This window comes from Miscanthus floridulus, chromosome 6 (assembly GCF_019320115.1).
Source record: "Miscanthus floridulus cultivar M001 chromosome 6, ASM1932011v1, whole genome shotgun sequence".
In the NCBI taxonomy this organism is placed as follows: Eukaryota; Viridiplantae; Streptophyta; class Magnoliopsida; order Poales; family Poaceae; genus Miscanthus; species Miscanthus floridulus.
In genome coordinates, this window is record NC_089585.1 from 128,453,711 (window position 1) to 128,471,056 (window position 17,346).

General features: G+C 49.4%; 2 protein-coding genes and 1 pseudogene across 3 annotated transcripts; 1 reads left to right on the plus strand and 2 right to left on the minus strand.

Moving 5' to 3' along the window:
- Positions 1–1,027: 1,027 nt before the first annotated feature.
- Positions 1,028–5,168, minus strand: LOC136459566 (protein trichome berefringence-like 7). Of its 2 annotated transcripts, XM_066459405.1 has the most exons (5): positions 3,575–5,168; positions 2,563–2,721; positions 2,047–2,324; positions 1,296–1,329; positions 1,028–1,176 (listed from the first exon to the last, which is right to left on the minus strand). In XM_066459405.1, the coding sequence occupies exons 1-4, from the start codon at positions 4,567–4,569 to the stop codon at positions 1,307–1,309; spliced, it is 1,455 nt and encodes a 484-aa protein (XP_066315502.1). In that variant the 5' UTR covers positions 4,570–5,168; the 3' UTR covers positions 1,028–1,176; positions 1,296–1,306. The 2 variants fall into 2 exon arrangements, with proteins under 2 accessions (XP_066315502.1, XP_066315501.1); XM_066459404.1 differs by having other exon boundaries at positions 1,028–1,329; positions 3,575–5,166.
- Positions 5,169–8,346: 3,178 nt separating this feature from the next.
- LOC136459567 (stearoyl-[acyl-carrier-protein] 9-desaturase 1, chloroplastic-like) lies at positions 8,347–9,829 on the plus strand. The gene is given in 4 exon segments (XM_066459406.1): positions 8,347–8,546; positions 8,548–9,018; positions 9,134–9,556; positions 9,558–9,829. Coding segments are annotated over 4 exon segments (1,152 nt in total). The 5' UTR covers positions 8,347–8,435; the 3' UTR covers positions 9,705–9,829.
- A 353-nt stretch (positions 9,830–10,182) lies between these two features.
- LOC136459568 (pentatricopeptide repeat-containing protein At3g21470-like) lies at positions 10,183–12,040 on the minus strand (annotated as a pseudogene).
- Between the last annotated feature and the right edge of the window lie 5,306 nt (positions 12,041–17,346).

The following is a 17,346-nucleotide window of genomic DNA, read 5'->3' on the forward strand; positions in this document are numbered from 1 at the left end:
CTTATTTGGCATAGTTCTAACTGGTTTTTGGCGTTTTTTTAATGTGCGGAAGAGCTAGAGTCGATGCAGCTAAAAATAATGATCTCTCATCGACTTCTGATTTATTTTTTTAAATAAAAACATTTTCTTACTAAAATACGGAGGAGCTGTAACCAGAAACGGCTACTAGGAAACGGAGGAGCCGCAACCGGAGACGGACAGAGCTCCGGCGAACGTCGACGGCACGTGCCGTCAGGGACACTGCTAAATTGCACAACCGTGCACGCCTGAAGGCACTTTCCCCCTTGCACTGCCTGGTTGCCTCTACAGTCGGGTGCATTGATAACCTGATTACTCCCTCCGTCCCCAAAACAAGTGCACTTCTAGAATTGCAGTGAAGACATCAATACTAATGAAAATTACATATATACCCTATAAAAATATAATCATTGCGCTTTAAAAAAAAAGAGTAAAAAAAGATAACTAGAGTTGATTTGTCTTATATGTTGATGTGTTTTTATTTTGAGGAAAAATTTAAACTCTAGAAGTGCACCTATGGGACGAAGCTAGCAGTCAATTTGGCACGATAGCTGCCGCCTGCCGGTTTGGAAATGGACAAAGAGACTACGGCGACAGGTGACCCTCGCACCGTGGTCTGCTGCCACATAGCAAGAGCGCAGTTTGTTTGATCTGTCATGTCATGTGACGGAGGTTCTGTCAAGCAAGGTCCCAGAAGCTTTCTACCCACGCCCCACGGGATAATGGCATATTTAGCATGGCCGCGGAATGGAGATGGGTGTTTTTTTTTCTCTTGTTGGGAGTTGCGAATGCGAGCTTGCCCACCTGGCCAACCCCCGTGAGGATCAAACTGAAATGGTCGGCGCACCGGCCACAGGCTGAACTGAGGACAGGGAGCACCGGAGCAGGCGCCGATGCAAACGCGCAAGCCCACAATGTTCTTTCTGCCTTTAGTAAAAGCTGAAAAGAAAGACAATGGACAAAGACGTTGCATATTCATAGCTGTTTCTTTTGACGATGTGCCTGATGAATGCACGTCCTGTGCATAAGAATTGAATTTCCAAAGTTTTGCAAATGAACTGTTGTTACATACAGGTTGCAACTTGTGATGTGCTTCTATGCCTAAACAGCCAAAACAGGAAATGACACAAAATTCTATGCCTCAGGAGATGTGCAGACCTATGTGACCGAGGGGGAAAAAAGGTGAACATAACACAACTTGGTGGAAGATGCTGCTGCCCACAAGGATTCTTGCAGCAAAGAAAAAAGAAATTACGAAGCAGGGAAAAAAGGTATACCATGTCAATAGTCAGCTAGCCGGCACTCGCCAACCTGCAGAATCAGACAGAGAAAACATCAGATCACCACCATTGAACCGCATCATGGTTCATCAAGCAGAAACAAAAGGCAGATATGCAATATGAAGCTCTATCGAATTCTGTGACTCGTTGATAACATTGGAATAGTTCGATTTACTCAAACATACATTTCCTGGAAGAGTTACTCCGGACAACTTTTCTTTTGCCATGTAGCTTTTCTTGCATGCTCTCAAAGAAAGAGTGAGGAGTCTCTTGAACCCAGGCCAGCCGAGCATCACATGTGCGCAGCTAAAACACCTGAGAATTCCATTAGAGAGCACCCATGTTGCTCTCAACTCTCGAGCATAGAACTCGGGTGGGCTGGGAATTCAACGCCAACCAGAATAACATTGCCGATGAGTTTCTAAAGGCATTAGTTACTTATGCATATTATAGATGCAGTTTCTCTAATATTCAAACTATTCGGTTTTGACACTTCACAATTTCCAAGCTCAGATCTACGAATCAATTGAGCACGGTACTGTAGAGGAATCATGATGGCAGTAGGCATCACCAAAGATGTGTGTTTTGCATTGCATATTACAAAGTTCAGTATTTCCAGATTACATCCCAAGTAAAAATTGCTTGTGAGAAAAGACAATTATGTGCTGTTACAAAATATTTTACTTGGATGATTTAGGAACATTTATAAAAAAAATCATATAAGAATGTTTGTAAATAAGGAACTCACCATTTGTCAAAAGGTGGGAAAATACAAGCTCGTTCCAAGCATCTGGAACTCCTGGAAGGCACCAGTGGCTGCAATCAAGTATGGTATTAGGATGACTCCAAAGGCCAATATGAGCATCACTTCTAAAGGCCCCCATCAAAGTCACATTTAGTATGGTCACAGGGACACTCATATTTGCCACAACACCAGCAAGTATATCCCCAAATTCTCTCCTGTCATTTCCATTGGCCTCAGTTGTAGGTTGTTCTGTTACTTCACACACCTTTTGATTTAAGCCACTGTAAATGTGAAAATAATCAATGAGTATATACTTTCTCAAAATGACCTGTGTACAATGCATATTTGCTTTTTGAATAGCCACATAATAATAATGCAACTTAAAGGATCTAGTGGTCTATATCTTCATTTTGAATTGTACAGTGATCTATATCTTCATTTTGAATTGAACTTACTCAGTTACTCCTAAAATGCAATAGAGAAGAAAGTAAACCTCTTTTGTATGCTAGAAAAACACACCTCCAATGAGACGGTTCATATGTACGGAAGAATACTCGTGTTCGCCTTAAATCGATTCTCTCTTTCACCCATGAAGCCCAAGTTTCCAATGCCATTTTGAAAGCTGCATTAATGGATGTTCCCAGTTTAAGCACACCTCCAGCCTCAAAATAGCAACCCCTGTTGAAAGATCAAGCTTGAAAATCAAACATATATGAAGTTGGCGTCAATGCAGATCAAGGAACTACGATGGGTTACACCTTATAATAACATTTCCATTGAGTAAGTAGCTACCCTACCAAAGCTAAGCATTCAAAAGACTAAACAAAACTAAAGTTTCAATATTGCCCCAAAAAATAGACATGTTTATTACTATGTCGTGATCTTAGAAACATGGACACGCCAATAAGCCAAAAGAATACAAGAACAAAACGCCAAATGAGAGAAGCACTAGGCTTTACTTGGTATTGTCAAAATCATAAGGTCCACTTGGAGCCCGTATTTTTTTAAATGAAACCTAGCCAATATTCAGACAGAGACAGAGGTATCAACATCAACCAGAACAAATGAGACGACAGGAGGACCGAGGACCTAACACTCTTTCATGTTGCTCTGACTTCAAGAAACAACTGAACTGATACAACACTAGCTCTCAAGGTAATCACATCGAACTGGAGGCCAGATTTCTAAATATCTCCTCAGTGCTTCACTACCTCGTGTAAGAATGCACCTCACCATTGATTCATGATAGGATAAGTATAACTTGTTTGAATTCTTGTGAAAAACAACAGTTTATCCTCCTTTAATCCTACAGAGCTCCTTAGAAGTTCAAATAGTACATGGTGGTGGCATCTTCCATAGGAAGTTAGGAACAACGTGCTGGCTATTTAATGGCGGTGGCATCAATTTTCATGGACAGTGATGAGTGAAGGGATACATGTTGGTAACAAATCAGATGACTGAAAGTCAGCTAGTTATAACATAAGAATTAGAAAAGAACAAACTGTGCTACAAATTAAGTAAGAGAACTCACATGTCAAATAATTTGCTGGCAGTCCACCAATGCCCTGAGTTGAAAATAAGAACATCTGAGTTTGCCCATTTCTGACTTAAATCATCCAATTTATCAAGCTTGAGGATGGCACGGACCCTTCTGCGCCCATGGCGAAGCGCAGGGATCTGCTGCACAAGGAAAACGGACCGGAAGAACTCCACACTGACGTTGAAGGTCTCAAATCTCACTCCTAAAAACCGGATTGTCTTTGATATCTGGTTGCCATTAACCTCATAAACCGTCTGTGGATCATCCACCCCTGTCATGAGCATGCAAATGAAGGACTCCCACTGCGTTCGACTCATGGAGTCCCCCACAAAGACGACCCTCTTCCCTCTCAGCCACTGCAACAGAGCCCGGGCACTGAACCGCGGCAAATCGCATCCCCGAGGTTTCCACCGCCACTTGAGGTACTCGGTGTCCTTCCTCCCATTGGCCAGGCAATTGAACCCCCTCTCTGCAAACGGGCACTGCGAGCTGTTGTACAAGGGGTGCCCCTGATCCGGCACCCAGACGCCGTCGAACACGTCGCAGGACTCGAGATTCTCGCCGCCGGCGAACTCGGCGACCACACGGCCCCGGCCCAAGTACCGGAACACGTAGAGGTACAGAGCGCAGGAGAGCACGAGCGCGACGGAGGCTAGGAAGAAGGCCAAGACGACGCGATCGAACGACGGCCCCGACGGCGCCGCCGCCCAGTACCAGTTCCGGTGCGCGGTTCCCGGCGTCGAGACCCGCGGGCTTCCGACGCCGCCCCTCGCTGTGAGCCGCGCGGATGTGCTCCGGCTAAAGCTTCCGCTCACCATTTCCCGTCCTCCGACGCCGCCGCCCGATCTCCCATTCCAGAGCTTCCCTGTTGCCAAATCGGCTTCTAACCAATTCAGGGCAAAGCTGTGTCCAACCAAAATCTCTTCGAATCTCGTATTGAGGGCTCCGTCCCAATCCAGAAGAGCCGATGAATCTACTTCCTCCATGATTCAAATTCGTCCGGCGGATAGACTCGGATCGATCCGCACGGCGGCACGGCTCCAATCCAAAGCCCGCGCGCAGCTCTCGAAGTCTCGAGATCAGGGAGCTCTGAGCCCGGCCGTAGGAAGACAAAGACAACGACAACGACAGCCGATGCAGGGCACCAGTGCAGATCAGGCACTCACCGAACTCCGGCGACCGGCGGTTCCTTATCCCGTGATCGCCGGGGCGGGCCGCGCTAAGACCCTAAAAGCAGGCCGGCAAAAAAAGCAGCTCTCGATGCGGCAGCGTCGCGCGGCGCGTTGCGACCCGCGTTTGGAGCGGTGGTGAGGTGGTGGGGTTTCGCGCGGCGCGGCCAAGTCCGAGGAGGCGAGGCGAGGCGGCGACTCTCGCGGTGGTTGAAGTGAATGATTTTAAATATTTTGCTGGTGAGTGGTGACCCAAAAGCTGTTTTATGAAACTCTGATTAGGCCGGAAGAGCTGCTAGTGCTTGTCACTGGCATGCGGGGAACGGGTGTTCGTGGGGCCCGCATGGCGGTGGCGGAGTGCGAGGTGAGCCGTGTGACGCCTTCTCTTGCCTTTGACTTTGCGCGACGTCGAGAGATGGAGGAAGGTGGTGTGTGCAGGCGCGGCGAAATGACGGTCGTGTTCGTGTTCCATGAACGAAAGGGGAGTTGTCGGAGGAGCCGGGGAGGACGAAGGCGCAGGGGTATTTGCCGGAGCGACGGTCACCACACACGTGTGCCCGGTCGCTATCGACGTCAACCTCACTCGCGAGGCTATCCTGAGCCAGTGGTTTCGGAGATCCCGCTCTCTTCAAGTCCGGTGCACGCCGAACTCAAAGGTCGACGAGGCGCAGCAGCGAGAGGGAAGGTGAGCGTGTGAATCCGTACCCTTCAACCAGAACGTCTCCTAGTCCCAGGCTGCGAGCTGCGCGTGCGTGTAGCAACAGTCTCCTTCTCTCTCATTTTCACCTATTTTGCATAGAGAGGAGACTCCCATATTTAAGTAAGACAACCTCTCCTTGAATTAGCAATATGGGACTATAGGTTGTGTATGCTTTGGAATTTTCAGATTAGGCCAAACATGGGCCTAAATCCAACAATAAGGGCCTGGCATTTATATGTCGCTTCTGTCATCTGGTGTTGGACCAACTGCCCAAGTTTGGCTTGCGTTGGACCAGCCGTAGTAAGTAGCGTCAATGGATTGTGGGTCACATCTAAGTAGGTCTGCTCCTTTGTATACAGTACTCCTACTTGTGCATCAGGGCATATGAGCTCGAGGAGGGATTTAGCAAAGCCTGGATTTGCCTTTCCACAATTCGGACTTGGGCTAGATTTCTCGTGCATACTCCTATACTCTAATGGAGTAATTAGAAAGCCTTTTTTTTACTCTAATCAACTACGCTCGAAGTCTTATTTCTCTCCACCTACGTCTACAAATAGTAAGCAGTATTTCGACAAGGGAAACTTAAATAAAAAATGACTAATTATGCAAGTTCAAAATATAAATTTTGCATCATTCCATTTGTATTCAAGTGCCTTTGAAAAGATACTGAGCTTTTAGCAATTGACAATATATTTGTGAGAGAAATTAAGTGTCAAAATCTTTTTTGAGAAATTATTTTCTTGTCAAAATGTGGTTATCTTTTCAGACTTAGAAAAGTACAGAAGATTGCTATACAACAACAGGTTATTTTGGGCAGCCGTCAACACCTGATTCCTAGTCGTTTCAGCTAGTTCTCGCCCTCTCGCTCGCCGCTCCTCTCGGGCCCGCCCCCGGCTTCACTGGCCTGACAGAGGGCCGCCGCCAAGAAGTGCCGGAGCAGGGCAAGGATGATCCTCACCTCCCTCTTCTGCTGGCGCCGACAAGCTCGATGTTGCCGTGCTGGACGGCCTCAGCTCGTCAGGGCGACGCCGACACGCTAGGGGAGAGGGACCAGTTGGTGCTCGCCTCGGCTCTGGAGTGGGGACGCGAGCGTGACGACGATGCCTACGCCTACAGTGACGATGGCGACGAGGAGGAGGTGGTGGACGCCCACACCTGAACCAGAGGTAGAAGAGAAGAGAAGGGTTCAATCTTCGTTTTGATACATTATGTCCCTTACATCTAACATTTGTGAATAATTTAATATATATTTCTCAGATATCTACAATCCATATAAACACTTTGTAAAAAATTCTGAACCATTTGACATATATTTCTCTGAGATCTGCAATTCATAGAAATATAAGTTGTGTTATCCCTAAATTACATCACATTGTCCAATAAATTACAGTGAAGAAATCATTGTAAATGTAGTAATAAGACATTGTAAATATAGCTAAAAGACATCATAAATGTATAGATAAACATTAGGTGCCATGAGCTTCTAGAACACTCAGTTGTCAGGTAGATAGATCCAAAATATATAGTTGGGGATTATCATCTGACAAAGGGAGCCTCACGTAACTAATAAGACAACTAAGATATAGAAACTTCATTTTCCAAGTCTTTTTGAAAACACGGTTTTATTTTTTTTTTCAAGTTCTTCCCCATCCATTAGCACTCTGTCTAATCACCGAAGTAATTATTGGAACTGCTTTGGGAGGGGGGGTATTAGTGAGCTAAAATCCCAACACCGCATCACGAAATCAAGAACTAGCTAGCAGCCTAGCACTTGTGCAGCCAAAGAATCTGCCTTGACGTCTTTGTCACACGCGTATCGGGTCATCGGGTGTCACTGACCGGAGGGACGACGCGCGAAAGATGTTTTCCTAACCAATCTGATTATCTGAACAAGGTTTGGCCATGCTCAGCAGCTCAACAACTGCTCAAGGCACGACAGTTCGTGCGATACGTGATCGTGGACGCCAGACGGGCTGCAGCCTGCAAGTCCAAATCCCCACGAAAGCCTCTCGTTTTAGGTTTGAAACAGGATCATCTGCCTGTTTTTTCCCGCGCAGCGCTGGGCGCTGGACTACTACTTCTACTCAAGTGGATGGTGGTGCCGTGGTAGGTTCCACCGTTCCTGCCAGTAGACAGTTTTCTGCAGCTCGTGTCGCCTACAGGCTAATACACTGCTACAGGCTACAGCTCCACTTGGCACTTGCGGCACGCCCCCGCCGCACGTGCCGCTCAAAGGGCAAAGACTCCAATCGTAAAATCCAGGGGCGGAGCACGGTGTTTTACCTTAAATCCGCCTTCGCTAATCAGGTCTGGTCAAAAAAGTTTCACGCCTTGGGTCAATGGTCCAAGCGGCAATTGACCATGTTCGTTTCTCTTATAATGTCTTTTTTGATTTATTTTTTTAGTCGAAATAGTATTTTTCTCTCACAACAAATCAGTTGGAACAGTGTTTCGGCTCGTTTTTTCAGCGAAGCGAACGAGACAAATATTCTTCCGCGTCATCAAATCAACCAAGTCACAACTTTCGTGCATTGTGGCTCACGCAATCAGACACTAATCTGCTCCCAATATGCTCCAGTATTACCAATCTGACTGAGCGCCGAATGACTCCAACTTGAGTGGCCTGGATGACTGGATGGCCGAGTTCATTGATCGCCGCCCAACTGTCCCCTCCTCGCCCCTCCTCGCCGCTCGGCCGAGTTCATTGAGCCAGCAGGTGTCCCGCCGGACAGATCAGACACCCACAGAATTCGTATCCCCAGCAGAAACCCCAGGCAAAACCACTGCACCCACCGGTTTTCCGCCCACCAGCCAAGCCCACGCCACGATCCAGCTTCTCGCATCCCGTCTCCCGGATTTATATACACGCGCCGGCGTTCGCTCGCCGTCCAACAAACTCTCTCCCTACACTCCACAGTCACCGCTGCCTCCTCCTCCAGTGTCCGGGCGGCACGTACGCAGCGCAGCCAACCCAACGGACACGATGCAGGCCCACGGCATCGCCGTCCGCGCCCGCGGCCCGGTGGTGGCGGTGGCGGCGCCGGGGCCCGCGCGCCGCCGGCAATGCCGCGTCTCGGCGGCGGCGGCGGTCGCGGCTGCCCGCCGCGCGAGCCCGCGTGACGCACTCGATGCCGCCGGAGAAGGCGGAGGTGTTCCGGTCGCTGGAGGGCTGGGCGGCGCGGTCGCTGCTGCCGCTGCTCAAGCCCGTGGAGGAGTGCTGGCAGCCGACGGACTTCCTGCCCGACTCCTCGTCCGAGATGTTCGAGCACGAGGTCCGGGAGCTGCGCGCCCGCGCCGCGGGGCTGCCCGACGAGTACTTCGTCGTGCTCGTGGGCGACATGATCACGGAGGAGGCGCTGCCCACGTACCAGACCATGATCAACACGCTCGACGGCGTCCGCGACGAGACCGGCGCCAGCGCCTGCCCCTGGGCGGTCTGGACGCGCACCTGGACCGCCGAGGAGAACCGCCACGGCGACATCCTCGGCAAGTACATGTACCTCTCCGGCCGCGTCGACATGCGCATGGTCGAGAAGACCGTCCAGTACCTCATCGGCTCCGGCATGGTACGCGTCACCATCGTCTTGGACTCTTGGATCCAACAGTTCTCCACTGCAGTGCATTGTGCATTCTCTTTATGTTGACTCCCGAGGCTGCTTTTTCTTTCTGAATTGCATACAGGACCCAGGAACGGAGAACAACCCGTACCTGGGCTTCGTGTACACGAGCTTCCAGGAGCGCGCGACGGCCGTCTCGCACGGCAACACCGCGCGCCTGGCCAGGGCGCACGGGGACGACGTCCTGGCGCGCACCTGCGGCACCATCGCCGCCGACGAGAAGCGGCACGAGACGGCGTACGGGCGCATCGTGGAGCAGCTGCTGCGGCTGGACCCGGAGGGCGCGGTGCTCGCCATCGCGGACATGATGCGCAAGCGGATCACCATGCCCGCGCACCTCATGCACGACGGCCGCGACATGAACCTGTTCGAGTACTTCGCTGCCGTCGCCCAGCGCCTCGGCGTGTACACCGCCCGGGATTACGCGGACATCGTCGAGTTCCTTGTCAAGCGGTGGGAGCTGGAGACGCTAGAGAGCGGGCTCTCCAGGCGAGGGCCGCAGGGCCAGGGACTTCGTCTGCGGGCTCGCGCCGAGGATGCGCCGGGCCGCGGAGCGCGCCGAGGACAGGACCAAGAAGGACGAGCCCCGGATGGTCAAGTTCAGCTGGATCTTTGATAGGGAAGTGGTTGTTTAGGCACTTGTTGCTGACTGTGATATGTTCTAGTCATGTCGCTATCTGTCAGTGTCTTTGTCACAATGTGTTTATGTATTTGAAATGCAGTAACAGTGTTTCTTTCTGGTACTAGTAAAAAATTCCGCAGAAATATGTTCTAGAATCTTTACAAGAAATGGTACGGTTTTGGAGCCCAGATTGCAGAATCAGTTGTGCCACTGAACTGACGAGCGTGCGAAACGGACCCAAAATAGCCCTTTCGTAGCTTGTGAACTTTACCAAAACTTGTACATTATCAAAACTAGTACCGCCGCAGCTGCTTTAAAGAAAATCGGACAGGGGATAACATGAAAGACAACAAGCATAATTTCTTCTGCATATATGCATCCAATGTGTTTCATCTTTCACATTCCTGGGTCCACTTCGGCGCAAAACTATCCCTAGTAACATAGTGGCTACAGTACAATAATTTCTTGATTTCTTCTGCATTTTACTTCCATGGGTTCATTTTCTGAAATCAAACTTTCTGAAACAAACACCAAGTTCAGTGGTTGCAGCTCACAAATTCTAGAACAGGACTGCAATGGTCGACGTCTAGATTTATTTTTTTCTATCAAATGCATCACACAAGATCATTTCTTCTTTGGGTGAGCTACTGAAATCAGATCGCTGAAAAACATGAAACAAAATTATTAAACAAACTTACAGTAATCTAGTCTGCACAGAGCACTACTGCCTACTGCCTGCACACACTTGGTATTCAGGAGTGCCAAGCTCAAGCGAACTGCAGCCAGGAGTCTTCTCGACCCCATGTCGCGCCATTTGCAAAAAAATTCTGAACCATTTGCTCTGCCTGCTCCCAGCTCTCTGAAGCAGCCATGATGTTTGACAGCATGATGTAATCTGCATCATTAGACGATGCATGAGCAGAATGCAATCGATGGATCTCATCCGTTACCAATCTTGACATTTCCGCATCACCATGCACTCTGCAAGCTCCAAGCAACGATCCCCAGATCACCTCGTTGGGTTCCTCAGGCATGTTCTTGACAATCTCGTAGGCTTCCTTCAGTTTTCCTGCCCGGCCTAATAGATCAACCAGGCAACCGTAATGTTCCACTCCCGCTTCAACTCCATACGCATCGAGCTTGTTGAAGATTTGTAATCCTTCATCAACAAACCCTCTGTGCGTGCAAGCTCCAAGCACGGAAAGAACAGTGATTGCGTTGGGCGTCGGCCCAGAGCGCTCCATCTGGAAGAACAGGTAGAGTGCTTCATCGCTCTGACCATGGCTTGCAAGTGCGGAGATCATGGTGTTCCAGCATTCGGTGTTCTTCCGTCTCGTGCTATCAAAGATGTATCGGGCGTACGCAAGGTCACCACACTTGGCATACATGTCGATCAGACCGTTCACCACAAAGTGGTTCTTCCGGATATGCTCCCGTTTAATGAAGTCATGAACTTTCTTCCCCTGCTCTAGCGACCCGAGCTGCGCGCAAGCTGACAGCAAGCTTGCCATGGTGGACTCGTCCGGCTTTACCCTCTCCTGCAGCATCGAATGAAAAGCCTCGAGCGCCTTCTCGCTGCACCCGATTTGTGCGTACCCGGCGATCAGCGCGTTCCAGTTCACCAGGTTCCGCGTTGGGATCCTATCGAACACCGCCCGCGCCTCCTCGGCGTTGCCGGCCTTGAAGTATCCCGTGACCATCGACGACCAAACAAAGGCGTTCCTCGCGGGCATCCTGTCGAACACCTCCCTCGCCGCCCCCCATCGACACGTAACCATGCACGAGCACGGTCCACGTGACAACGGTCCGCATCCCCGGCGGCGTGGCCTCGAACCACCTCCGAGCCTCGGGCATGTTGTCCATCTCCGCGAATCCACGGATCAGCGTCGCCCACGTGACATACGTCCAGGAGCGCATGCCACCGAACAGCGCCAGGGCACCGTCCATGTCCCCCGCAGCGGCGTACCGGGCGAGAAGCGCGTTGTAACTGATGACGTTCCGGTCCGGCATTTCGTCGAACGCCCTGCGCGCGTCGGCGAGTGCGCCGCACTTGCAGTACATTGACACGATCGTGGTGCCGACGAGCAGGTCGCGGGTGAAGGCGGACTTGAGGGCCTCCGCATGGAGGGACTTGCCGAGTCCAGACTCGGCCAGGGAGGCGGCCTTGAGGAGGACGGGGAGGAGGGGCTGGTGGTGCGTCCGGCGCGGCACGTTCCTGGCGTAGACGAGGGCGGCTTCCCGAAGCAAGGATTGGGAGGCATACTCCCTGACGAGGTGGGCCCACTTGTCAGGGTCATGGTAGCAACTGGTCATGTAGATGGCGTGGAGTTGCCTCGCTCGGCTGGCCATGCGAGCGGGCCTCGGATTATAGGCGTCTGGGGACTGGGGAGCGTACGTATACTAGGGGTGGAGCCTTGACCCTAGAGCGCGGTTGGGCGCGCGTGGCGCACTGGCGCCTATGGCCCTCCTCGCGCGCGTGGAACTAAGGCCATCTCGAATACCAAATTAAAATAATATCAATATCATTACTTTTTTTCACACCGGTAAAACCGAACTTCCTTACCATGGCAACGAAATTACATCCAGTTTTGGTAACCACGAGTTCAGACTATCACCAGAAAGACGGATCCACGCGTACGGACGCAAAGGGAACTTATGCATGGATACAACCTAACATTACTCGCCAGAACTACGGAGCGCCAAAAAAAAAAAGACCCAACAAGTTTAAACGGGTTCCATACAAGCTCCGTTCGCGTGCCCTTAAATCCGGCTTAATCCGCTCTTTTTTTTCATCCAGAACAGTGTTTTTCTCTCACAAATTTCTCCAGATTCCTTCAAAATTCCTCTAAGCGAACGGAGACCTCTGGCCCAGAACGGCGCACAAACTACAGCTTAGCATTAAACTGGCTTCATCAACCAGCAAAAGGGATCAGCTGACGATCATCATTGGTCTGAGATTGCACATCTTGCTTGTGGAACGAGAGGGCCGCGGTAACGCTCCAGCTTGGAAAAACGGCTAAGATTCACTCTACACGTTGAATGAACTACATCTGCTAATTAACTCTCTTGCGCTTTCGTCCTCGCTTCGCGCAAAAAGTTCGAACCGAAGTTCTTTAGCTTCCCAGAGCTCAAGCTTTTAAGAGTTCAGCACCCCTCCAGGGTTCGACGTGGGACTAAACTCGCGTAGCTACAGTGTTCGACCCAGTCATCAGATCGGCCCACTTGGCCCATTAGTGGGGTCTTACATCCGCCGTCTTCACTGCTTTCGCTCCCTGCACCACTTGCTGCTTTAAGCCGTCATTTAGCATACCTGCCCAGTACATAAGAAAAGACCATATCATGTAAACAATCTCAGTAGGAGATTTGTTTCTTTTTTAGTCGAAGCACACTGAATTTCTGGTCCGCCAAGTTACCCAGCAGACCGCAACCAGACCCACAGCGTGCATCTGAGAGCCCTAAGGCAGGATATTATGAATCCAAACCCAACATTGATCCATATTCACAGGTCTACAATCAGTTCCTAAAGAATAAGCCAGCAGGCTCCAAATGTACTTAGCGGTTGAGCATTCAAAGAACAAATGATTTCTAGTTTCCTTCTCAGCACAGAAAACACAGTCACTGTTACCTTTCCATTTTCTTTTGCAAAGATTATCTTTAGTCAGAATAACGTCCCAAGACACTAACCACATGAAGATTTTGATTTTCAGTGGCATTTTGGCTTTCCAGATTCTCTTAAAATTGGGAACCATAATCATTCTTACATAACTGCTTGTAAGTTGACTTGACCGTGAAAACACCAGTCTTTTCCCAGTCCCATTTCGCCTAATCCCTTTCCTCATTTGTGCCACATCAGTATCATTACTTATATACTATCATCAAATAAGTATCATTATATTTATCATAAAATATATTTTTAATACTATGCTTATTTGATATCATAAACATAGAGCACCTATATTTGAGGAAAAAGACAGCAGCTGGTGTAGCTGTCCACTAAACATCCTTTTCAGGGACTCCAGAAGCTCAACACTGGTACTAGTTCAGAATTCAGATACAAACAAACTAGAAGCGTCATACATGTTCGGTGTCCTATTATGATTGGAGAAGATCCAACACAGCTGCTGCGTAGTCTCCAGAGCTCCAAGTCCACACCACCTTCCAGTACCTACCTACCATCAAACTCTTCTAACCTTCATTCAGTGACCAACACTGTTTTACCTCTTCTGCTGCCTCCAGTTGCCATGTGATAAAACCAGCAGGCTATGTTGCGGCTGAGCCGAAGGTGCTCTATGACTATTCACACCCAGATCAGCTCAAGGACATACGATTCAGGTTTCTGGCAAGGAAACATTTTGGGCAGGTTTTATGATCTCAGGCCTGGAGCCGTCAGCCTATACAGGCATGCAGGATTTGGGTTCAGCTAACCAGGCTCCATGCATCACAACAGATACTCTTCCACACCAGAGGCATGTACAGTAGTAGGATCATCTCTTGCCAAAGAAGTGATGGATCTGAGACTGGCCACCTTTGCCTCCAACCTTCGGTGCCTTTGGCCACAACGCTTGAGACTTGCTATCCTGCAGAAAAATAACACGCAGAAGGGGTTGGTTGTTAGAGATCAAAATTGCTTTTGTTATCTGACAAGGAAAAACGTGAGAAGACCTCACTCAACTGACCTGGGATCGGCCAAGGTCCCTCAGGATTTTGACCTTCCCTCCTCGACCATCAGGTCCCACAGCTATCAGGTTGCCTCTGCTTCCACTTGCAGAACCAGGAGCTGTTGAGCCCTTGCACCATTTGCCAATGCTTTTTCTTGCTCCATCCATGCCAGGAATTCCTGGTGCTTGGAAATCATCTGATCGTAGATGAAATACAGTTGCTTTGTAAGTATATAATTTCAGTGTGCAGGAGCAGGTAGAGATGGCATTTAGCAGATATCCATAATTTCTTAGTGATCCCTAAAACACATGGGCAATCAGGATCAACTTACAATGTCAGTTTTTAGTTAGATTTAGAGAAAGTTGTGTCTGTTATTTTTTGCAATTAGAATGGAGGGACAGTACGTAAAATCCTAGGTCCACTTTATGCAACTTGAATGCAAAAGTTGTTTGCCAGAACAGCAAAATTAACTCACCAGAAAGAGAATTGATGTTGTGAATCTGCTGAGGTCCAAAGGCCAGATGTCCAACCTTAGTTCGCTTGTTTGGAGATTGCCAGCAATTGTCAGTGTTTCACTCTCGCAATGTTGAAACTTGTTCCTTACCTCAGACCAATCCCACGCGCAGCCGTCGCGAACCTGCACCGCACGCTCGCGCGCCCCTGCGCGCCAACGCGCCGCCCTCCCGCACCACCGCACCTCCCTCTGCGCCCGCTGCCCTCCCGAGCGGTCCTGCACACCCCTTGCGGCCTCGCGGCTCCCTTTGTCCGCGCCTGTATAGCGAGCCGCTCACTCGCGCCCGTGTGTCGGTCTCGTGATACTGAGCCGGCCGGTCCTCCTCTCCTCTCTACTTAAAAAAAACTCGTTCTCTCTTCCATGGCGTCCCCTGGACGCCCTGGCCATGTTCTGGTTCCTCGGTGCCCCGTCATTTTCAATGGCACCAATTGGGGCGATTTTGTTTTCCATATGGAGGTCCACATGGATGGGCAGGTGTTGTGGGGCTACCTCACGGGTGAGCGGATCTGTCCTCCCCGTCCTCTTCTTCCCACGCCGCCCACAGACCCGCCAGATGCTGATGATGATGCCAAGAATGCTTTACTTGAGGCATTTGAGGCTGAGATGGAGAGCTACCAGTCTGATCTCGGTGTCTATGAGACTTGGCTGCGCGAGGAAAAATCTGCTAAGGCTATCTCACTTGAGAGCATGGAGGTCGATCTCTCGTTATCCCTTAGTGGTCTTGCCACTTCACACCTTATGTGGGATCACCTCTGTCGCAGTTACGAGATTCGTAACGAAGCAATGTACCTTGCTGTTGTTGAGGAGGCTCGCTTCGTCAGCTTGACTCCACAGTTGAGGACTTCCACCGTCAGATGACAGCCGTCTGGCATCGCCTGAACAGTTTGGGCGCTGAGTTCTGCGGTGGTGGTACTTGCCGGTGCTGTGACCGTCACCGGGACTAGAGAGACATTCTTCGCCTTCACGAGTTTCTCTCTCGGCTTCATCCCGAGTTCGAGACTGTTCGAGCACAGTTGCTGACTCGTCGTCCGCGCCCATCGCTCTCAGAGGCGATGCCTGAGTTACGAGCTGAGGAGACACGTCTTCGAGCTGGGGGTGTGACTCGTGTTCCACCGCAGCCCTCTGTCCTAGCAGCCACACCTCCCCAGGTCTCCCCGCCTCCGTCTCAACCCTCTCCTGTGGTGACGGGGGCACCTTCTGGTGTTCAGTGTGGCTACTGCAAGCTCTATGGCCATGAGGAGAAGGATTGTCGCAAGAAGCAGCGCGGCTGATCAGGGCGTCGTGGCAGATGCTCTTTTCAGGGCTCTGGTGGTTCCTCTACTTCACAGAGCACTCGTTCCGTGTTTGCAGCAGAGCAAGAGATTCTTGCCCTGTTTCGTCGCCTCACTACTGCAGCTGAAAATGGCTTGGTGCATTCAAATGCCATGGACTGTTGGTCATCATTTTGACAAAAACTAGACTTGTTTTCAGGATTCAGTGTGCTATCATCAGTCCCAAATGGCTTGGCGGAATATTGAGCCTTCTGTTCATCTCCATAAGCAGAATCATAGGCTTCTAGGTCTATCACTTCTGCATTCTTGTGCAGGTTGTCTTTAGCATCCAGATCACTCTTAGCTTCAGGTTTTAACCGGTCAAAGTGAGTCTTGTTGTTGCATGGATCCTGCATCACTTCATCGAGCTTGTTTGTTTGATTTTCATGTCCAGGAATTGAACTAGCGAAAGCATTGTTAGCTGTGACATTCCCAGATTTTATGGTCTGCTTTAAATTTCTTTGAAGACCTCAAGTCCCTTAACAAACTATTTTCTTTATCTTCTAATTCCTTCTCAAGTTCCAGTACCCTTGCCTGTATTTGTTCACACTGACAAAGGTCACTCACATGAATTTGTACATTGAACCATAAATTTATATGAGGCTGAGCTTACCCTTAACTTCTTTATAAGCTCTTTGGCCTTCTCAAGCTTCTGCTGCATGCGAGACTCCGATCTTCCCAAAACATTACATTGGACCATCAATTCCTTGTAGCTCCTAAAGAAAGAATGCATCATCACTGAAGTAATCCAAGGTTGGGCTACTACAATATGTTCAAGGGTAGTTCTTTTTTTTTCTTTATCTAGCATCATCTTGAGCAATATTTCAGCTGTACCAATGACCAATGAATCCACTTCATGTAGTAAACAATGTGGTTCATCTTCCAGCTGTTAAAAATGTGGTCTCAACAACTAACCATTGGCTATGAAATTTTATCCAGAACTGCACAACAGTTCTTCTAAGTACCTTAGACATTTCAAATTATTTGGTGTTCAACTCAGGACAGATAATCCAAATTAACACAGCTCCAATTTGACAGTTCAAACTACTATGATCTAGTTTGAGAAGCCTCATGGCACCATAAAAGATAGAAACTATGCATCCAGTTGGCTACACTTTGCAATTTGCAAGCGAACATTTGCAGGTAAACCTATTTACGGGTCCTATTTAAAT